The sequence below is a fragment of the Brachyhypopomus gauderio genome, unplaced genomic scaffold, assembly GCF_052324685.1.
Source record: "Brachyhypopomus gauderio isolate BG-103 unplaced genomic scaffold, BGAUD_0.2 sc40, whole genome shotgun sequence".
Taxonomy (NCBI): Eukaryota; Metazoa; Chordata; class Actinopteri; order Gymnotiformes; family Hypopomidae; genus Brachyhypopomus; species Brachyhypopomus gauderio.
In genome coordinates this window covers 2,657,394-2,680,790 of record NW_027506868.1, presented here as the reverse complement: position 1 = coordinate 2,680,790, position 23,397 = coordinate 2,657,394, and the positions used below count along the sequence as shown (strand labels likewise).

Below are 23,397 nucleotides of genomic sequence, written 5' to 3'. Positions count from 1 at the left end.
CAGCCTGACGCGAGCCCAGCCTGACGCGAGCCCAGCCTGACGCGAGCCCAGCCTGACGCGAGCCCAGCCTGACGCGAGCCCAGCCTGACGCGAGCCCAGCCTGACGCGAGCACAGCCTGACGCGAGCACAGCCTGACGCGAGCACAGCCTGACGCGAGCACAGCCTGACGCTCTCTCCTGCTTCCCTGCCAGATGAAGGCCACCTGACCTATGAAAGCTCCACCTACCTGAGGCTGTTCGCAGTTCTCCTTGATGCTGATTGGCTACTACTGCAGGATGAAATGAAGTCATCTTCATAGGCTGTGCCGCCAATCACTGAGCTACCAGCAGGTAGAGCACCATGGAGGGGAGTAATGCCAGATTCATCCATCACTGCGCACACACACACACACACACACACACACACACACACACACACGCAGATGTGCACAATCAGTCAATCAGTGTATTCCTTAGGGTTAAATGTATAAAGCGTTCTAATCATGTGTGGTATCTCAACTCAACACTACCTTTGCTGTAGTTATGGATGTTCTTTGTAAATATGTTGATGACACTGTGAGAGCTCCCCTTGGACAGCTCCTCCCAGGGCAGCTGGTTATTCTGTAGTGCAGACCTGAAGGGGGCGGCCTGCTCCGCCTCTCTCTGGAACACCGAAATGGGGTTGTGGGCGTGGTTGTTGAATAGGGTGCTGCAGTAGTCTGCTGTACCCTTTACTACCGATGGCTTATGGTGGTGCGTCTTCACACCAGCAGGGTCCCCCAGAGCGTCCTCCACCTCCGGCTCGGACACGCTGCCGTCGCTCAGCGGCCCCTCACTGATGGTGCCGCTAGAATCACACACACCTGTACACCTGTCCACAGGGAGGGCGGGTGCAGGGCCAGCTGTGTGGTGCTGGTCCATTTTGCCGACTCCAGGCAGGTCCCCCCCAAACACACACTGACCCGCACGCAGCAGCTGCTGCACGTTCAGGCGCGACGGAGGCTCCTCCCTCTCCGGGGGGCTCTGCGGCTTTGCACAGAGGACATCATCAGTCACTGGGAGGCATGTGCTAGGGACACTGGGGACACTGGCAAGCCTGCGTGCCTCACTCTCCACACGGCTGGAAAGAGAAGCGGCCCGAGCCTTCAGAGCCTCCACCCGCTCCACCCTGCTAACCCGGAGGTCACTGTGGAGATCCCCACCAGCCTTGTTTGGGGCTGCAGTGTGAGCACCTTCCATGATTCCCTCTGGTGGCAGGGGCAGGAGTTGTCCACCAGGGGGCGGCACTCCCTCTGTAGTCGGCAGGGGGGAATTGCCATGATGCTCAGCATGCAGCCAAGAAGAGTAAAGATTCCCCAAGCCTAGTGCAGCCCTACACACACACACACACACACCTTGTATGTCAGATCACATTAAATAGTGCAGAAGAACACATAGCATCACTGTTCCTGCACCAACCCACAAAACTAATACTGTGGCCTAAGCAAAGAAACCTCATTCTGCATTTTGACTGATGCCCAAACCCAACACTAACCCCAACAAACCCAACACTAACAAACTCAAACCCAACACGAACCCCAACTAACCCAACCCCAACAAACCCAACACTAACCCCAACAAACCTAAACCCAACACTAACCCTAACATTAACCCAGGAAGATTCAAACAGATAATCTGAACCCGAAGTTATCCATCAACAAGATTGTTTGTTCCAAGAGCAATCACATTGTACTACACCTCTCAATGTGGCTGAACATTACATTACTGCATGAGTAATATGTATGTGTGTGTGTGTGTGTGTGTGTGTGTGTGTGTGTGTACGTTTACATGTTACCTGGACAGAAGTGGAGAAGGTCCGAGCTCAGACACAGACAGCTCACTGGGAGAAGAACTGAGAGGCTCCTGTCTCTTATTCTCTTTGTCTGATTCCCCAGATGGCTGATACACTGACCTGGACTACAGCACAACACAGCACACATCTTATGACACGGAGCACAGCTTACGACACGGAGCACAGCTTACGACACGGAGCACAGCTTACGACACGGAGCACAGCTTACGACACGGAGCACAGCTTACGACACGGAGCACAGCTTACGACACGGAGCACAGCTTACGACACGGAGCACAGCTTACGACACGGAGCACAGCTTACGACACGGAGCACAGCTTACGACACGGAGCACAGCTTACGACACGGAGCACAGCTTACGACACGGAGCACAGCTTACGACACGGAGCACAGCTTACGACTAACAGCTTACGACACGGAGCACAGCTTACGACTAACAGCTTACGACACGGAGCACAGCTTACGACTAACAGCTTACGACACGGAGCACAGCTTACGACTAACAGCTTACGACACGGAGCACAGCTTACGACTAACAGCTTACGACACGGAGCACAGCTTACGACGCACAGCTTACGACGCACAGCTTACGACGCACAGCTTACGACGCACAGCTTACGACGAACAGCTTACGACGAACAGCTTACGAAACAAGGTTACAAAGGCTGTGTTGTGTGTATTTATACCTGCTGCAGTGTGTGCTCCAAAAGAAGTTTGGTATACGTTTCCTGCAGGCGTGTTTGCACAGGGTTGGGGGGTGGAGCAGGAGCTCTGGCCACACCCTCTCTCTGTTTCCTGTAGAGCTCCTGCAGGCGCTGACTCCGCCTCTGTGCCTCTTCTCTCTGACTCCGCCTCTGCTCTGACTGCTTCCTCTTCCTGTCCTCTTGCTGTCGGGTGATGTACTGCCGTACCGTGTCTGTGTCATAGTGCCGTTTTCTTGGCGCCGTTTGCTCACGGGTCTCTGGGCAGGTGTGCGCCGGACCAGCGCAGCGGGACAAAGTGGGCGGAGCTGGACAGTGTAGTTCTGGGTTCCTCCTCCTGCAGGCTCCTCCCCTGCCTGGTTTCTTCACCACACCCTCCAGCTGCAGGTCATCTAGTATGCCCTGGATGTCTGCTGAGAGGAGACCTCTGCTGGGTGATGTGCATTTATCCTTCCCAGCGGGCTGCTCAGCTACTGCTGCAGGTCTGGAGGTTTGCGCCGCCATAGTCCCTTTGCCTCTACTGGCTGTTACTAGTTGGATGGATTGCTCTTTTACAGGGCCTTTGTCTCCGTGACTCGTTCGTTTGGACATCTCTGTGGCTACAGGAACTTTTTTATCGCTCCCTGCTAGTCTGGAGGGTGCAGTTGCTCCAGGCATTCTGTGGGGGTCTGGTCTCTCTGTGCTCCTCACCCTGGAGTGGCAATTCACCTTCAACTGAGTGTCAGACGCTGGGGTGGGGGGGGGGGGGGGGGGGGGGTTCGCCAGAGAGAGAACAAAATCTTTGAATTCTCAACAATATCAACTTTTCCCCCAGTTTTCAGTGTAAAGACATGCTAACGTGTGGAATATATGATGAGTCTGCAGTGTTCACAGCATAGAGCAGCAGGCAGTTGGAGGGGGTTGGGGTTTGTACCCACCAGTGTGTCCGGGTCTTTCTGCTGATTGGGCCCGGGGTTCATGGGGTAAGCGTGGTGCAGATCCCAGCATCATCTTCACAAGCTTCTGACCCTCTCGCCACGAGGACGTGCTGATCACTATAGAGACAGAGCACCAGAATCAGACCCTATCCTTCTACCAAACCTGGTATGGGCCCTAACCAGGTAGGGCCATAACACTATAGGAAGGGAAGATTAGGGTTTGATCTGTTACATTTTAAACTTAATTCTGAGTGTTGAAAGGTTGCTGTCTGCCTGTTGCACTTTAAACTTAATGTGTTTTGGAAGAACTAGGCCTGTCACGATAATTTTCAGAACGATATATTGTCCCAGAAATTATTGCGATAAACGATAATATTGTCATTTTAAAGTGCAATTATAGAATTTTTTCTTGCTTCTGGGCTCCCCAAAGGAACTTTAAGACAATGTGCCACAATAATAATATAGTAGCATAATAATACAATTACATCAGCTTGCAGTAATGTAATGTATTGTAAAGCTCATGTATGGGGTCATATTTGAGCTTGACCACATATCTGTAGTGGCAGAGTAAAATGAGATGTCTTTAATCTCCTTCAGAACGCCATCTTTCACTTCATTATATAAGGTTGGAATGGCAGTTTGGGAGATAGAGGTTTTCTTTGGCAGTTCATACTGCTTGTCAAATCTTTGCAGTGTTTATAAATGTTTTCTTTTTGACCGTATTTAACGGAAGCATCTCTTTGGCTATGTAGCAAGTTAAGCCTGGTTTATACTTGACCAGAGTTGTATAGTAACGAAGTAGAACTACTTCACTACTGTACTTAAGTACTAAAACGCTGTATCTGTACTTTACTGGAGTATTTTTTTTTTCTCCTACTTCCACTTTTACTTCACTACATATTTTCATCAGTTTTATACTTTTACTCACATACTACATTTTTTACATGCTGTATAGTTACTTGTTACAGTTATAAACATGTTAGCTGGCGCTGGAACCAGGTCAAGCGATCAGGCTGTCTCATGAGAAAACTGTGCATGCTCCGGTCGTGTCTCATTTACTCTGCTGAACACTTGAGCTTCGTAATCTAGGTTCACTTGACACGTCGTGACTGCCGCAAGGGTCCGCGCGGCAAAAATGATGCAATCGCGGTGGCTCCGCCCATGTGCGTTGGCCACGCACGCAGTGGCGTCGCAAGGTCGTGCACCTCTCAATTTTTGTGCGTGCGAAGTTACAAGGTGGAGTTCATGCACTTGTACGGAACTTTTCAATTTTCAGTATTTTCCAGCACCTTCAGCTTAATTTACATATTTATACAAATACACATATACTTGAAATTATTCCAAATAATTCGCTTTTTATCTAATTAAAAGAGATGGTACCAGCAGAAGAGCAGCATAAGTGCTGCATAAAAAGCTTGTTGGCATTTTAATGTACATATATTGGCACCTTCAACATTGAGTGATCGTGGCGGTGAGGGTGAGTAAGTAGACCACCCTGGCCCTACCTAGAGACAGAGTGAAAGTAAATTCCTATAGGATGAAGTGACATCTCTGCCTCCCTAAAGAGGTTGAAATATTGGCCTTCAAAAATTCACCTTTGAACTTGAAGAAACTCATCAATGTAAGTTATAAATATAATGCACAGAAGACACACATCAGTAAGCGCTAGTTAGGCTAGATATCTTAGCTAACTAACCTAATTATTCATGACGTGCTGCAGTATTCACTTAACATTAGCTGGCAATCATAAAGGCGATGTCACGCTGAGTTGTGTTTTTAGCAACAGTAAGCCGTGTCCCCTTTCATGCTGACTAATCATGTGCCCATTTTTATAGTGTAGTGTTTTTACAGGGTAAGGGCATTTATTGAGTGTAAACGCAGGGCAGTAGGCTCACCCTTAGAATCCGACAGACGGATTTTACGTCCAAAATACATCTCGTTTTCTCAGCTAAATTAAGGCGAACTTGTACTTCTGCATCAAACCTACGACGTAGCGGGACATAGGTTATCTGGTTTTTGTGTACAAAGTGTTAAGCCCAGTTTTTAAAGTTGCTCCTTGTTTGTACATACAGAACACTTGTATTTGTGGTCTTTGACATCTTTGATTTGTAAGTGATATATAAAAACAATTGATAATCAAACTTTGATAGCTTTCTTTAATTAATTCAAAACACAATACTTGTACTTTTTACTTTCAGTATTTGAGTAGTAAATTTTAGAATAAACTAATTGCAATACTTAAGTACAAAAATGCTGAATACTTCTGTACTTCTACTTAAGTTTTTAAAGAACACTAACTTCTAAACTTCTATTCAAGTCAATTTTTTTTTATTTTTGAGAGTACTTGTACTTTTACTCAAGTATGGGTCTCTAATACTTTATACAACATTGTACTTGACGAGTCACGAGGGTACGCACGGCGAAAATGACGTACACCTCTGAAATTTTGTAACTTCACGTACGTACGTCACTTTCAAGGTCCATTTCAATATTTCCCAGCACGTTAAACTTAATTAAGTTAAACATTTATACATATACTCTAAATCAAGGGTGACCAACTCGTCAGAGACCAAGAGCCATTTTTTTTTTACTGTGTTATGGCAAAGAGCCACATCATACAGGAACCTGGGGGGGGGGGGGGGGGTGTAATGGACAAAAAAAATTTGTATTATATCGCGATCGATCGCCAGTAGTAGGCGAATTAGTAACTCGTGTGAGCTTGTGAAGAAGTCAAATGCGTGTTTTCCACTATGCGGATTTTAAAAGTATTAGCGGCTCACTAGGCTTTGTATCACTCTTTTTTCTCCCTGTATGCTGTCGCACTTACGGCTCTTAAACCAAGAATATAACAAACGTTTGCTAGGATACCATAATCGGACACAATCTTGTATGCTGTAGTAATACTAGAAATGGGAATAATCACCAACCTCTTGGAATTCTTAGTACAAATCTGCATGCCAGTCCTTCAGGTTTTTGGACAGATTCGTTGTGTTAAGCTTGGTTTATACTTTTGTGAGTGATCATAGCGCACGAGTCCGCACACCTCGTGCGACCCTGCGCGAACCGCTTGTCCAAAACGATATGTGGTAATATAAAGAAACACCCCTCAAAAACAGGGGAAGGAACATTTATCTGACGAATTTTAATGTTGCTTTGTGTTTCACGTTTGAAAAGTGCTGGAATTTAGGCTGAAGTACTTGAAAATGCTTGCAATTGTAACTTCATTTCACAACCAATATCTGTCTGACTGAACAGTTCTCTTGTATTACATTAACAAATACGAGCCTCTTGTAATTCCAGGACGAAACATGAGAGAACGTGAAGACGTTAAGATTGGGCGTTTTGAAAATAAACCACCATTAAATAATGTGAAAAAAAAGCGAATCATTTCGAGTATATGTATAAATATTTAACTCAATTAAGTTTAACGTGCTGGGAAATACTGAAATGGACCTTGAAAGTGACGTACAAGTGCTTGAATTCCACCTTGTAAAGGTGTATGTACCCTGCAAACATGACTGTTCGTTGTTACGAACAGTTACAAAATTCGAGAGGTGCACGACCTCGTGAATGGACAACGCGCGAGGCCACCGCGATTACATCATTCTCGCCACGCGGACTCTCCGTCAAGTATAAACCAGGCTTTAGCGCCCTTCGTTGAAATGTTCCGAAAGCACCGCTTGCAAACTGGCTTGTTCGTGTCCTTCGGTTTTCCAAGTACTTCCACACAGCACTTCTGCTGCTTTCCTTGTTTACTAAGACGAGCTGCGAACACACTGTGTTTGCCATTTTTGCATTACAAACTGTTCTGTGCATTACGGCAGCTTGGGTGGGTCAAACAAACGCGCATTTTATGTAAAACGAACCGATACTTGTAGAAACGAGTATTGTACCATTTCAGAATGTTCAGTATAGATACGTATCGATATATCGATTTTTTTGACAACACTAGTCCATACCCAATTAGGGTTGGGGTCAGGGTCCATACCCAAATTAGGGTTGGGCTTAGGGTCCACACCTGGTTTGGTGTCAGAGCTGGGAACAGAAGCACTGCGATGAACCTTCCTCACTGGTCTGGACGCTTTCTTCTCCTGCAACCTGTCCCTCTCTGGAGGCTTCCGGGTCACTCGCTCTGAGAGGGAACATTCACATCAGAACCTCTCCACCCAAGAAACTGAATTCTTTATAAATGATAAAAACCAAATTAGAAGACAGTGTGAACACCCATACAGAGGTTTGAGGCTATCTGACTCACTTCAGCAGAACAGCTGGCACTACAGTACTGTTGAAGTCTACTGTAACTGCACAGACACAGCGTAGGGGAGGCAGGCAGACAGACAGACAGACACCTGTCTCCCCAACATGGCATGAACAACTAATGTAATGAACTACCAACAAAAGTAATGGAATGTCAGCATGACATCCCATCACCTGTGAGTAAGGGTGTGTGTACCTCCGAGGTGGTGTGTGAGGTCTCGGTAGATCTCCTTGCTTAAGTTCTGGAAGTCCTCCTCTCCCCACATCTTGCCATCTGAAGTGCGAATCTTTGTCTCACTTGTGTTAAATCCTGAGAATGAAAACATGGGTATCCTGTAAAATAAAATACTCCCTAACAATATTAAACCCAACACGAGGGCTCGGCTAACCCTAAACCTAACCCTAAAACCAACATGAGGGCTCAGCTAACCCTAAACCCACCCCTGACCCTAACATGAGGGCTCAGCCTAATGTGAACATCTATCTTTCAGAGCCATACTGATACAGATAGAATACAAGGATACCCTAACCTAACCTTACTCAAACCCATAATCAATTTTTGGGACTGGCATTTAATGACCATAAATTTTATATATGAAAATGAGCACACATGGCAGAAACCAGAGCGACCCTCATGCAGGACTTACCTTTATAGACTGGAGCTGCAGGAGCAGGTGCTACTTTGCGGACTGTGGCGGTGGGCAGGGTAGTGTGAGGACCCTGTGTGGCGGTGTGCAGTGTGGTGTGAGGACCCTGTGTGGTGGTGGGCAGGGTGGTGTGAGGACCCAGCAGTCTCTCCCTCTCTGCGGTTTCCTCCAGCTGCTCCCTCTGCCGCCGGATCATTTCCCTCAGCTTCTCCAGCTTCCCGTCGGCCTGGCGCTGACGCAGCTTCTCCAGACGCACAGAGGACGAGCCTGGATTCAACGTCACCCCCTTTTGACCACGTACCGGCGCGACCTCTGAACCCGATGTGGCCTCACATATTGGGTCGTTGAGGTAGTGCACGGTGGTGGCGTCCAGGGCTGAGGAACGTGTGCTGTCTGAGCCAGTGTCATGGAGAGACCGAGAGTCCCGATCGTACACCAGCTGCCTCAGAACCTGTTCTGGGTCTGGCATCTCAATCCCATTGTGGCCAGCAGCACGAGGAGCCCTAGAACATTCATCACATTAACTCACATTAATCAGCTTCATGTACAAGCTGCTTACATCGTTTTAATGTGCGGATGAAGGAAAACCAGTGTGCTTCAGTAGCATAACGTACTGGGTTAGGGTCAACCCTAAGCCCTAACTCCTAACCCTTCAAAAGCATAATGTGCTGGGTTATGGCTAACCATAACCCTAAACCCTAAGCCCTGACCCTTCAGAACCATAATATGGTGGCTCAGTGTGGGACCAACTTGACGCAAGAAACTCTGGAACTTTAGATGCTCTCTGATACAACGAATGCAGATCCAGTTGTTGCAGCATGTGAGAAGGTGCAGTTACCTGTGAGGTGTGTGTGGGCGTGTGAGAAGGTGCTGTTACCTGTGAGGTGTGTGTGGGCGTGTGAGAAGGTGCGGTTACCTGTGAGGCGTGTGTGGGCGTGTGAGGAGGTGCCGTTACCTGTGAAGTGTGTGTGGGCATGTGAGGAGGTGCGGTTACCTGTGAGGTGTGTGTGCTTTGTGTATCTAGTCTTGGAACATCCTGTGATTGGTTAAGGTAGGACTTGAGTTTAATTACTATTGCCTCAGATTCTGGTAGATTCTAGGCTTCTTATCATAACCTTGTTGCTTGTTAGCTGTTATTGGCTGTAATTAGTCACTCCAGGTGTAGTTTCGCCCTGGTCTAAGGTGTGAATTAAGGGGCGGATACTGCATTTCAGTGTGCTTTGTGTATCTAGTCTTGGAACATCCTATAAATGGTTAAGGTAGGACTTGAGTTTAACCCCTTTGTGCAGCTACATTCCAGGCAGCCATTTTTTTTATTCCTCAGATGCCCGACATAGTCCACTATAAAACTAGATATCTCAAGTTGTACATAAATGAAAAAGATCATTCATGGCTCAAACTGAAGTAGTCAGTTGGGGGAACATATTGATACTTCAATATCACATTCCTTGGTTTTTTTTTTATTTTTGAGCCTCTATCGCAGATGCTAATATGCCAGGAATGTCAGAAATGCACACTTGAACTTGAGCATCACAAGCATGTATATTCACAGTTATTCAATACAGTCTATAAATTTGCAATATATTCCGCTATGGTCTTTTCTAATAACACAGAAAAAATGAAGCAAATCCATGCAAGCATTGCAAAGTTATTTCACTTTGTTCCAAGGAATGTCAAGTTCACCACACCCTGTCCAAATATGCCACACCCGATACACACCCTTAGCCAACCAAGCTAACATGTTAACATGCGGGTGTACCGTCTCACTTCCGGGTTGGCGAAAATTCAGAAAATTGCTCATATATTCCATACAAAGTAATCCTTTTATGTTCAAAAGTATCCGCAATCGGAATAAAAACGAACAAAATAATCCACGGCTGCTTCAGTTTCGCTGAACAGTGTGTTCTGGTGGAGCTTAGCTTAAGTTAGCAAAGGTTAGCTTATGTTGCTATGCTAGCGGACTGACATTGGAAATGAACCGCGACCTTCCGAGGGCTCAATTCAAAAATATAATTGACCAATCATGGAATATGAGGGCTGGTTAGCTTCAGAAGGAAGTAAACTTTTGGTTAGAACAGCTTCCAATCACTTCTAAGGCTCCAGCTTGTCTCTGTGGGCCTTTCCCCCCTCCCCTTCGCACCTCGCCGGTGAGAGGTTGTAAAACCTGTCATTCAAAGTCACTACCCCCCTTCAGACCAATAAAAACCACTCAAATCAAAGCAGAACTGCTGCAGCTTTGTAATAAGAGGTCAAATCAGCTTTCAAAGCGCTTCGGTGATGCTTAGGGGGCAGATTTGTCGGAGCGTCTCATTCAGGAAGTGGATTACGCAAAATTTTGCAGTGAGGTGAGCAAGCTTTTTAAGGTACTTAACCACAACGGATCTACGATGTTAAGGTCTTAAATTAAAGCCTTATTAGTACACGATTTTTAGGTGACAAAACATGGTCATCTTACTTCGTATACTTTTTAAAAGGACAATTTAAATGGCATCAAGTTGCATGCGTAAACCACATGTTGTAAACACGGTGTGTCCAGAAGGGGATTTCTTGAAAACAGTTGCTTGTAGAAGGCTGAAAATCGGTATGCAGGATGTTATACTAGTAAAAAAAAAAATACAATCAGTGTGTTGTGTTTGCGTTTTAAGAATTTTCGGCGATATTAATTATTTTGTGTGGATAAACAGATTTTGCCCGGCGACAGGATCGCTAGAGGGCGCAAATGTGCAAAGAGGTTAATTACTATTGCCTCAGATTCTGATAGATTCTAGGCTTCTTATCATAACCTTGTTGCTTGTTAGCTGTTATTGGCTGTAATTAGTCACTCCAGGTGTAGTTTCGCCCTGGTCTAAGGTGTGAATTAAGGGGCGGATACTGCACTGACTAAAACAGATAAATTAGGACAACTCCGCTATCTGTAGCGGTATGCAGTAAATTTCTACGCTCTTTGATTCATCTACTTTTCTCCATAGACACTGAATCTCTAACCCAGCTAAGTCTCAACTTATTCTGCCATTTTCTTTCCCTGCTAGTATTCATAAAGCTTGTTTTTATTCCACAATGTGTCTGCCAATTCCTGTGCATGTATCTCACAGAGCTCATAGATACCATCATAGCCATCGCAACACCAGGAACCTAACTTACCCACAATGTTCACCACAGGATTTTTGTCATCTTCTTTGAAGAGAAGATTGCAGCAGTCCGTCAGTCCTTCTCCCCAGCTCCCACCCTTCCTACTAGTACCCCCAACCCAACACTCAACTCCTTGGCTTCTTTCTCCCCTCTCTCCTCAGACAAGATACATCAACTTCTGACTTCTAGCAATCCTACTACATGCCCACTGGACCCAATTCCTTCAACTCTTTTCCAGAATATGTCAAGAGAACTCCTTCTGTTCATCTCGGCAATCATCAACAACTCCTTAGTTTTGGGTCATGTGCCTACCGTGTTCAAGATGGCAAGGGTGGTACCAATCCTGAAAAAAGCAACACTAGACACCTCTGACATGAACAACTACAGACTGGTATCACTTCTTTCTTTTCTATCAAAAACTCTGGAGCGAGCAGTCTATGACCAATTATCTCTCTTCCTCACCCAGAACCAACTCCATGATCCTAATCAGTCTGGCTTCAAACGGGCACACTCAACAGAAACTGCCCTCAAAGCAGTGACTGAGAAGCTCCATGCTGCCAAGGCTAACAAGCCATCATCAGTATTAATTCTTCTAGACCTTTCTGCAGCCTTTGACACTGTCAACCACAACATCCTCCTCTGTTCTTTCTAGCCTAGGTGTGACTGGCTCTGCTTAGAAATGGTTCCAGTCATATCTTGAAGACCGTTCCTATCAGGTAACATGGAGAGGATCTACATCCAATCCATGTAAACTTTCCACTGGAGTCCCCCAAGGCTCGGTCCTAGGCCCTCTTCTCTTCTCTTTATATACTCGTTCCCTTGGTGACATTATTTTGTCTCATGGTTTCTATTATCATTGCTATGCTGATGACACCCAGCTAATTCTTTCCTTCCCTCATTCTGACACCCAGGTCTCTAGGCGTATCTCGGCATGCTTGACAGATATTGCTTCATGGATGACTACTCACCACTTGAAGCTCAACCCTAACAAAACTGAGCTTTTCTACATTCCAGGAACCCCAAACCCACACAACGACCTCACAGTTTCCTTTGAGAACATCTTGTTAACACCATCAGAAACTGCTTGAAGCCTGGGTGTAACGTTGGACAACGAGTTGTCCTTCTCAACACATGTTTCAAAGCTGACCAGATCTTGCATATTTCTCCTCTGCAACATACGGAGAATACGACCCTTCCTTTCACAGGAAGCTACTCAAGTGCTTGTGCAGTCTCTAGTAATCTCTAAGCTGGACTACTGCAATTCCCTACTTGCAGGTCTTCCTCTACGGGTCATCAGACCTCTACAACTAATTCAGAATGCTGCAGCACGACTGGTCTTCAATCTACCCAAGTTCTCACATGTGACTCCTCTACTACGCTCTCTTCACTGGCTTCCAGTAGCGGCACGCATCAGATATAAAACCTTGATGCTTGCTTACAAAGCCAAAAATGGACTGGCCCCTCCCTACATGATGTCCATGGTAAAACGCCAATCCGTACAGTGAACACTTAGAACCTCAAGCTTGGCTCGACTTGAAACTCCATGCTTAAAGTCTCATGGAAGACAAAGCTCCAGACTATTCTCCGTCCTGGCTCCAAGATGGTGGAACGATCTTCCATTAGCTGCTAGGACTGCAGAGTCTATTACTATCTTCAAGCGTAGACTGAAGACTCACCTGTTTTTTGAGTTCTTACCAGAGCACTAATTCAGCTGATACCACTTGCCGTTGTTCTTAAATTGTATGTCTGTTTATGGTTATTTGTGCTTCTAGGCAAATGCCTAACTTGCAAACACTAGGTAATGATACTGACTCCAGTAGTTTAGTAGTAGTCTGACTCAATGGTTTCTTGAATTCTGGCCTATTTGTACTATTTCCTAGGATGTATTCTGTGATCAGAAGCAAAGCACTTTGTAAGTCGCTCTGGATAAGAGCATCTGCTAAATGCCGTAAATGTAAATGTGTGTGTGAGCGTGTGAGATGGCGGCATTACCTGTGATGTGTGTGTGTGAGAAGGTGCCGTTACCCGTGATGTGTGTGTGTGTGGGCGTGTGAGAAGGTGCCGTTACCTGTGACGTGTGCCGTGGGCGTGTGAGAAGGTGTCGTTACCTGTGAGGTGTGTGTGTGTGTGTGTGTGAGCGTGTGAGAAGGTGCCGTTACCTGTGAGGTGTGTGTGTGTGTGTGTGTGTGTGAGAGCGTGTGAGAAGGTGCCGTTACCTGTGAGGTGTGTGGGCGTGTGAGAAGGTGCCGTTACCTGTGAGGTGTGTGTGTGTGGGCGTGTGAGAAGGTGCCGTTACCTGTGAGGTGTGTGTGAGCGTGTGAGAAGGTGCCGTTACCTGTGGTGTGTGTGTGAGCGTGTGAGAAGGTGCCGTTACCTGTGAGGTGTGTGGGCGTGTGAGTAGGTGCCGTTACCTGTGAGGTGTGTGTGTGGGCGTGTGAGAAGGTGTCGTTACCTGTGAGGTGTGTGTGGCCGTGTGAGAAGGTGTCGTTACCTGTGAGGTGTGTGTGGCCGTGTGAGAAGGTGCGGTTACCTGTGAGGTGTGTGTGGCCGTGTGAGAAGGTGCGGTTACCTGTTAAGTGTGTGTGGGCGCGTGAGAAGGTGCCGTTACCTGTGAGGTGTGTGTGTGGGCGCGTGAGAAGGTGCCGTTACCTGTGAAGTGTGTGTGTGGGCGTGTGAGAAGGTGCCGTTACCTGTGAAGTGTGTGTGTGGGCGTGTGAGAAGGTGCCGTTACCTGTGAAGTGTGTGTGTGGGCGTGTGAGAAGGTGCCGTTACCTGTGAAGTGTGTGTGGGAGTGTGAGAAGGTGCCGTTACCTGTGAAGTGTGTGTGGGAGTGTGAGAAGGTGCCGTTACCTGTGAAATGTGTGTGGGAGTGTGAGATGGTGCCGTTACCTGTGAAGTGTGTGTGGGCGTGTGAGAAGGTGCGTTTACCAGTTAAATGTGTGTGGGCGTGTGAGAAGGTGCCGTTACCTGTGAGGTGTGTGTGGGCGTGTGAGAAGGTGCCGTTACCTGTGAAGTGTAAGGGTGGGCATGTGAGAAGGTGCGGTTACCTGTGAAGTGTGTGTGGGAGTGTGAGAAGGTGCGGTTACCTGTGAAGTGTGTGTGTGTGTGGGCGTGTGAGAAGGTGCCGTTACATGTGAGGTGTGTGTGGGCGTGTGAGAAGGTGCGGTTACCTGTTAAGTGTGTGTGGGCGTGTGAGAAGGTGCTGTTACCTGTGAGGTGTGTGTGGGCGTGTGAGAAGGTGCAGTTACCTGTGAAGTGTGTGTGGGAGTGTGAGAAGGTGCCGTTACCTGTGAAGTGTGTGTGTGTGTGGGCGTGTGAGAAGGTGCCGTTACATGTGAGGTGTGTGTGGGCGTGTGAGAAGGTGCGGTTACCTGTTAAGTGTGTGTGGGCGTGTGAAAAGGTGCGGTTACCTGTGAGGTGTGTGGGCGTCTGAGAAGTGGCGGTTACGTGTGAGGTGTGTGTGGGCGTGTGAGAAGGTGCCGTTACCTGTGAGGAGTGTGTGGGCGTGTGAGAAGGTGCGGTTACCTGTGAGGTGTATGTGGGCGTGTGAGAAGGTGCGGTTACCTGTGAGGTGTGTGTGGGCAGATCGAGTCTCCAGGCTTCCTGCTGTTGCTCTCACTACCACGCAGTCGACTGTGGGAAGTCTCGTCTGGGCTGTGCTGACTTCGTGGGCGGAGCTTAGACAATGTGTCATCGCCCACATCCCGCCTCTCTGTGACAGACAGACAGAACCGCTCATCACTAGGACACTGTGTGTGGTGTATGGTGCGTGTACAGTATGTGTGGGGTGTACAGTATGTGTATAGTTTGTGTACATAGCATGTATAGTGTGTGTGGTGTGCACAGTGTGCGTGTGTGGAGTGCAGTGTATATAATGTGTATAGTGTATATAGTAATGTACAGTGTGTAGAACGTGTGTGGTGTACAGTGTGTGTATAGAGTATGTGGGGTGTACAGTGTGTGTGAAGAGTGTGGTGTACAGTCCCCTCCAAAATACTTTGAACGGCAAGGCAAATTTCTTTGTTTTTGTTGTTCACAGATTTGTTGTTCGGATTGATTTCCCCTCTTTTCTGTGTTTCAGAATGGCTTGTTTTTCTACTCTCTGGTCTTCATTGTGGTTTATCTTCTTTTACAAACATTTTACAATCTCTATAGGTTTAATCAAAGCCAAGAAGGAGAGTGAGAGTAGTCATGCAAACCTTTTTAGTGCTTTAACAAACAACCTTAATTGCAACACCAGGTTAACGAGAAACATCTTTCAGTCACATGTTCCAATAGTTTTGCTCACTTGAAAAATGGGTGGGTTTCAAGAAAGGGTGGTATGTCCTGTTTGGCTTATCACATCTGATGAAAACTACCAGGAAATAAAAGCTAAGATTCTGAACTCTTGTCTCATACAAATCTTTTTGTCTTAAATCGAAATGACTTTGGTGCACAGCAAAAACAAAGGATTCTGCCTTGCTGTTCCAAAACTTTAGGAGGGGACTGTATATAATGAATACAATGTATATAGTGTGTGTGTGTGTGTGTGATGTGTATAGTTCATAGTGTGTGTACAGTGTATGTGTGTAGAATGTGTTTGGTGTAATGTGTATGTAGTGTGTGTGTGTGTGTATTAACCTGGTCTGTCTCTGGGTTGTCTAACCTTAGTGTGTGTGTGTGTGTGTTGTAGTATGTACCAGTCAGTCATAGTTTTCGACAACGAGCCTTTTTTCATGATGAAAACAAGACGATAACTAAATAAAAACTATACGAAGGGATAAAAACGATGACGAAATGAATGGACAAAAAGTTGTTTGGAAATTTGTTTTTTTTTGTATATATTGCACATACAAACTAATATTCTGTAACTGGTTAATAAATGTTTCATTTTGTGCAAGTGTATATAATGACTATTACACCATTTATATTTTAGTCAACTAAATTATTTTGATAATTAGTCGACTAAATTCTAAAGATAATTAAAACGAAATGACATTTTAGTCAAAAGACTAAGACTAAAACTAAATCAAAAATTGCTGTCAAAATTAACACTGGTATGTACTAACCTGGTCTGTGTCTGTGTTGTCTAACCCTAGTGTGTGTGTGTGTGTGTTATGTACTAAGCCGGTCTGTCTCTGGGTTGTATAACCCTGGTGTGTGTAGTCTGTATTAACCTGGTCTGTCTCTGGGTTGTCTAACCCTTGTGTGTGTGTGTGTGTGTACTAACATGGTCTGTCTCTGGATTGTCTAACCCTAGTGTGTGTGTGTGTGTGTGTGTGTGTGTGTGTGTAGTATGTACTAACCTGGTCTGTGTCTGGGTTGTCCAACCCTGGTGTGTATAGTGTGTAGTATGTACTAACCTGGTCTGTCTCTGGGTTGTCTAACCCTCTCTGTGTTCAGGAGCTCCACACCTGTTCCTGTTCCTGCTACAGCGTCCAGCCTGTTCTCTATGTGACGGAGCTGGTAAATGGGGACAGTTATAATTACATACATATATGTATAACATACATGTTACAAATAGCACATTTAATATACACATAGTTATCATCAGTTAGGGTTAGAGTCATCATGACCACCAGCATCTGTCAGTCAGTCAGTCACACACACACACACACACACACACACACACACACACACACACACACACACACACACACACACACACACACACACACACACACACACCCATATCACAAAAACACTTACAGCAGTTTTGCTTTCGCCCAGAACCTTCCATGCAGTTGATATCTCTGAACAGGGAGAATCAGAATTATATTCACAACTATGTTCACATACACATACACACACACACACACACACACACACACACACACACACACACACACACACACACACACACACACACACGTACACAAGCGTAGACTCACACACTATACATACATTATACACCTACACACTGTACAGAGTATACATTTACACGTTATGTACACACACACACACACACACACACAGTGCACTCGCACGAACACACAGTGCATGCATGCACGCACGCACGCACGCAGACAGAGAGACAGACAGACACACACACAGACACACACACCTCTCCTACAGTCCATTGCAGTAGCTGCAGATACTGTGGTTGCTCCTCTGGACCCACACAATGCAGCAACCTGCTGCACACACACATGAATGAGAATTCAGAAAGACACTCATTTCATCAGGATCTTAAGGGTAATAATAACAGTGAGTTTAATTTAGAACATTATTTGTTTTGCCTTTCACAAAGCTCAGAATGGTTTTTAACCCTGAACCCTAGGGCTGAACGATTAATTGCATTTGCGATAATCTCGTGATATTTTAAAATGCGATTCTCTAATCGCACAGGCTGCGATTTAAACTGGTCACGTGACTTGGGAGCGAGCCGAGCCGAAGACGAATGGAGCAAACCGAGCAGGAGGCAGGGAGGTGGAGAAGTGAAGTTAACACAGCGCACTTTAACTTGTTGCACAATGGCTTCAGGCTCGACAGAAGCTGACAACTGAAAGTCTAATACCAAAGAGGGGCAGTACATAAGTTGTGAAAGACATGATACCCGTTAATATAGTGAACAAGCCCGGCTTCATGGCTTAGTTACACACACTGGATATGCGCTACCAAACACCCTCACGCACATATTTTAGCCAAGTTGCTATACCTGCAACTCTCACGCATTGAGCCTTTTAGACCAAGAAGTTACTAGTTCGCTCTGGCGCCAACCACAGGCAATATAATAATAATACTTACATTTTGTCCATTTTACACCCCCCCCCCCCCCCCCCCCCCGGTCATCAAATTACGTTACGTGTCCCCCCAACAACAACAAATTACGTTCGCCACCCACTCCAGGTGATTTTGAAAAGCTTGCAACCCTGTACCTGAGCTGTATAAAAAAATGCCGAAACAGAGTTTCCTGAAAACAGTGGGAAAAAAATGCATTTTAAATCGCAATCGCAATTTATTGAAAAAAAATTGCAATTAGATTATTTTCCAAAATCGTTCACCCCTACTGAACCCTAACCCACTCATGAAAGGGGTTGAGTGTGAAACCCTGAACCCTAACCCACTCATGAAAGGGGTTGAGTGTGAAACCCTGAACCCTAACCCACTCATGAAAGGGGTTGAGTGTGAAACCCTGAACCCTAACTCTAATCCAGAACCCTAGCTCAGTTAAAAAACCCAGCAAATGAAACCGGGGAAGCTACATTAAATTTGCCAAAAGGTCAAATGCCAATCAACACAATCCACTTCCTCGTCAGTCAGTTTACTAATCTTAAACAGTTTAATGAAGCCTATTACATCCACTCTAGGTTTCTAATCTAACTCATTGCATTGCTCATAAAAACTCCTAAAACAGTTGTCAACGGGTGCTATACAAAATCTCGGTACGGGTGCAAAAAATAAAAATAAATAAATAAATTAAAATACCTAAACTAGGTAGTTTCTAGACTAACATGTTGGGGCGGCTTGTTGCTAGTGAACTTCATACTTGTTCACTGGTTCTGTTCCCATTTGACCATGAAGAATGTGTAATTCTACATCAGGGGTGCTCATTACGTCGATCGCGATCGACCGGTCGATCGCGAAGGAAGTGTCGGTCGATCGCGAAGGAATGTGCGTAGATCGCGTCACATAAAATAGTAGTAGATGAATCGCACATTTGCACTGACGGTTGTATTTTGACTGACATTCACGGTAGCCAATTTGCAATCCACTCAACAAATTACGTTCGCAACCCCCCCCCCCCCCCCCCCCCGCTCAACAAATTACGTTCGCCGCCACCCCGGTAGATCTTTCTGACTTGGTCATCTTATAAGTAGCTCGCAAGCTGAAAACTGTGGGCACCCCTGTTCTACATGGACGTTACTTGCTTTACTGTGTTGTTACCTTGGATGTCCACAAGAGGGCCCTCATTTATACACTATATGACCAAAAGTATTTGTTCACCTTCCTTGACTCACATATGAGCTTACGCGACATCTCATTCCTAATCCATAGTGTTCAATATGACGTTGGTCCACCCTTTGCAGTTAGAACAGCTTCAACTCTTCTGGGAAGGCTGTCCACAAGGTTTAGGAGTGTGTTTATGGGTATTTTGACCATTCTTCCAGAACAGCATTTGTGTGGTCACATACTGATGTTGGACAAGAAGGCCTTGGTCTGCACTCCAATTCATCCCAAAGGTGTTCTATCAGGTTGAGATCAGGACTCTGTGCAGGTCAGTAAAGTTCATCCACACCAGACTCTGCCATCCATGTCTTTATGGAAGAGTCATGTTGGAAGAGGAAGGGGCCAGCTCCAAACTATTCCAACAAAGTTGAGAGCAAAAAAAATTTCCAAAGTGTCTTTGTATGCTGAAGCATTCAGAGTTCCTTTCACTGGAACTAAGGGGCCAAGCCCAGCTCCTGAAAAACAACCCCACACCATAATCCCCCTCCACCAAACTTTACACTTTAAACCCAGACTCATCAATCAGATTGCCAGATGGAGAAGCGTGATTTGTCACTCCATGCTTGACTTTGCTGAGCTCCTGAGTGTGACCATTCTTTCAAAAGTTTGTAAAATCAGTCTGCATGCCTACATGTTTGGTTTTATAAATCTGTGGCCATGGAAGTGATTGGAACACCCGATTCCGATCTTTTGGATGGGTGAGCGAATACTTTTGGCAACATAGTGAACTCTTCCTATGGGAACCAGTGTTCACAAGCAAAATATTTTCCCATTATTTTGCTGATGATGCACAAATCTATTTTCTAACAATAAAATTCACAGGTTGCTTAGTCTCATTCTGCTAAATGATAGAGCCAGTGAGCTGGGTGACTGATACCTGCAGAGTGACGACTAACATCCACTCATATTTGACAAACCCCATATGAAGAGATTCTTGTGGACACTTCATATCAGATTTGTAAGGTTGGAATTAATTTTACTGTAATATGACACACACTACTACTCCTTACTATTGATGTATTGCTGCATGACAGACACAGGTGCTGTGTCATGTGACCATCACGCTTAGAATATTCTAATGCACTTGTGGCAGGTGTTCCCATAACATCCACTGTGGAATAGTGCACACATCTAAGAATTTAAGGCTGGGTTTAGTCTTAAAAAAACCCCATTTCACCAGGAGATTAAAGGAGAGGAATACATATGCAAATAAACCTCCTAATGTCTCACAATCTTCTATTGTGCGTTTGAGAAACATAACCAGACTCAAATATTAAACCATTTCAGCAATCACAGGATCCAACAAAAATGTTAGTCAAAATAACACCAAAATATTGTAGTTGCAATCTTTAATCATATCTGTAGATTTCCATCTGTTTATCATCAACACAATTTTAATTTTTGCAGTCCTGAGATCACAGGAGTCAACAATATGAAAAGTTCCATTTTATTTCTACTGCATCTGTAAATCCTGACTGTTCCAACCGTCCTACAAGCTACACACTGGCTGTTCCAACCATCCTACAAACTACACACTGATGTTCTGATTAGGCCTCAAATCAGTACATGACAAAAATGAATTCATCCAATCTGTGAAACATCCCAGATTATGTAAAACTAATGCAAAACATTCAGCAGCATGAACAGAGCCGTCATGACGTGTCCTGCGTCTAGACACGCAGGATAATCAGTATCAATAGCATATTTCATTGTAATAATATATATATATATATATATTGGGTTGTACTGCAGTAAATTGACAGTTGCTTGGTAGGGATAGACCGTGTTAGAGGCGTTACAGCCTGGCGGGCCTCTCTACGGCCTGTGTTTACAGGAAAATGCAACGCTGCACAAAGCCAATTGAGTAAGTAAATCACAAGCCATTTTGCCTTGGAATGATAAAGCTCAGCATTAGCTTGGTAGATAAAAACGTCAGATTGCCATAATCCTGCCTACCAGTAACAACATAAGTGATCTGTGGTTCAGCAAAAAGAAGACCGCTGGGAACGTTTGTAATATGTTGGTGTTGAGCAAAATACTGTAAACATTAATATTAGTTTTTTGTAGGCTACTGGTACTTAGCCCTGTGGATGCCGATAGTGCTAAATGTGTGCTAGGCTATTCTTAGCTGTCTAAGAATGCCAAGCAGGTGTTTTGTACCAACATTAAACTTCTATTCCAAAATGAAAGTTATTATTGTAGCAGTTCAGAAAGGCGTTTCAGCATTTCTTCTCCACCTTTTATCGTTTATTTTGAAAATTGGTAAACATTGGTGATAATACATGTGGTTAAAACAACATGTGCAATATTAAGAATTCAGCAATTTTAATAGAGTCATTCGGCAATCACAAGAATTGTATTGACAGACACAGCATGTCTGTCTGCGTAATGCAGAGATTCTCCACCTTACACACACACAAGCAGGAAAAACAACTGCATACTTCATGTGGTGAAGCTTGAAGAAAAGTCTTCAAGCAAAAGTGAAAAGGCTCCTTAGGCCCAACAATGTTCCTTTTGGCTCAGGGTTTTGTTTGCTCAACACTACTGGGTACAAACGTGCAGCACATCAGAGGGATATGTGCAGGAAAAGTAATAGATGCCAGAGCTCCATAGTTCACATGCTACACATTCTGGTTCTGTCACGGGTTCCAGCCTTGACAGTGATCAATCTGTGCAAGCACACACACAATAACCAAACATAGGACAATGTGCTGAAACTCTATGGCATTCTGTTAAATGTGCTGAAACCCTTTTGTATTCTGTTAAATTGTAACCAATTTCTTCATGTCAGATTGTATACTTATGTTTGTGGAGATGTAGAACGTCTGATTTGTCTTCTTTGGTCTGCTACTCCGGGCTGTACATAGGCTAACAATGTCCGTTCACGTTAAGATGTGGCTTAGGCCAATAATTTAAATACCTTTTTCCTTTCAAATCAAGAATCATTTAGTCACTAATGTAACTAAACGTAGAACACTTCATTTACTATGAAGAACACTAACCTAACCCAAACCAACCTAACCTAGAATACGGAACAACCCTTTTGTTTTTATAGTAAATAGTGACTCACGCATGCATGTTTACTGTAGAGAGAAACAACGGACTACTCTGAAATTCATCGTTGCTCACTCACCTTTACGCAGTTTTTATCAGAGCATCATGACTCCGCCTGATGGCGTCCAGCAACTGAGATGAACGCACCAACCGCCAGCTGAGTGAACCAACTAAACAGATGTCGTTGAATACAAACAATATCAAAGTTAGCTTTTCGCAAGAATAAACATCACCCTAATGGTTTGCCACCAAACTCCAGTCATCTATACCTGAGACACTGTGAGCTAGCTAACTAGTATTAAGGATTAACCAGGATGAAGCACAAACTAAGCAAAACTTTCAACATCCAGCTGACCAAAATTGGTAAACAGCCAGCCAAAGAAATGCACGTGTAAAAATCTGTAGCTACCCAGAGACACCGGTTCGTTACCGCTAATAGCGACAGCGAGCCAGTCACTCAATATTAGCTAGTTTGCTAACCTATCCAAGCAAGTTACCGCTATCGAAGTAAGAATACTTGCTAGTTTACTAAATGGACCCTCATTATGTCCAACACAGGTCTAATAAAAAAACAGATATCAGTGCCACAACGCCGCAGTGCCGCTGAGGAACATTCCCCCGACGTTAGCAGCTAGCTGCGGGTTAGCTCGCTCGCTAGCGGCGCCGTTTAAACAGGCTACATGTCAGCTAGTTAGCAAACAAACTTCGTCAACCGTCTATATCGCACTGTATAATACACCATGAAACCATGCTAGTTTTCAATGTCGCTTACCAATAGCTTTTACAGTACGTGATAGTCGACTTTCACTGTCTATTTCCCGGCGTTTACGATAAGTTACACCAGCCGTTAGCTGAACTAACGCTCCGCCATTATCCAAACAAGGAAGTACGATACGAAGACGTATCGCGAGACGTGAAAGCAACGCGATTTA

The 23,397-nt window shown here is 45.0% G+C and overlaps 1 protein-coding gene across 16 annotated transcripts in view; it reads right to left on the bottom strand.

The window, feature by feature from the left end:
• cep350 (centrosomal protein 350) overlaps positions 1-23,397 on the bottom strand; it is a 58,193-nt gene extending 34,796 nt beyond the window's left edge. For 11 of the 16 annotated variants that reach the window (XM_076985424.1, XM_076985429.1, XM_076985426.1 and 8 more), the window contains exons 1-14: positions 23,238-23,397; positions 22,545-22,635; positions 17,526-17,598; positions 17,171-17,214; positions 16,825-16,924; positions 15,047-15,194; positions 8,354-8,856; positions 7,903-8,016; positions 7,468-7,581; positions 3,450-3,566; positions 2,518-3,260; positions 1,814-1,935; positions 510-1,351; positions 228-372 (exon numbers count right to left, since the gene is read on the bottom strand). In XM_076985424.1, coding sequence (XP_076841539.1) covers positions 228-372; positions 510-1,351; positions 1,814-1,935; positions 2,518-3,260; positions 3,450-3,566; positions 7,468-7,581; positions 7,903-8,016; positions 8,354-8,856; positions 15,047-15,194; positions 16,825-16,924; positions 17,171-17,214; positions 17,526-17,541 — 3,008 coding nt within the window. In that variant the 5' untranslated portion in view covers positions 17,542-17,598; positions 22,545-22,635; positions 23,238-23,397. Of the gene's footprint in view, positions 1-227; positions 373-509; positions 1,352-1,813; positions 1,936-2,517; positions 3,261-3,449; positions 3,567-7,467; positions 7,582-7,902; positions 8,017-8,353; positions 8,857-9,191; positions 10,456-15,046; positions 15,195-16,102; positions 16,600-16,638; positions 16,790-16,824; positions 16,925-17,170; positions 17,215-17,525; positions 17,599-22,544; positions 22,636-23,237 lie in introns of those variants that run through there. The other 5 variants (XM_076985432.1, XM_076985425.1, XM_076985435.1 and 2 more) reach the window with 5 other exon arrangements.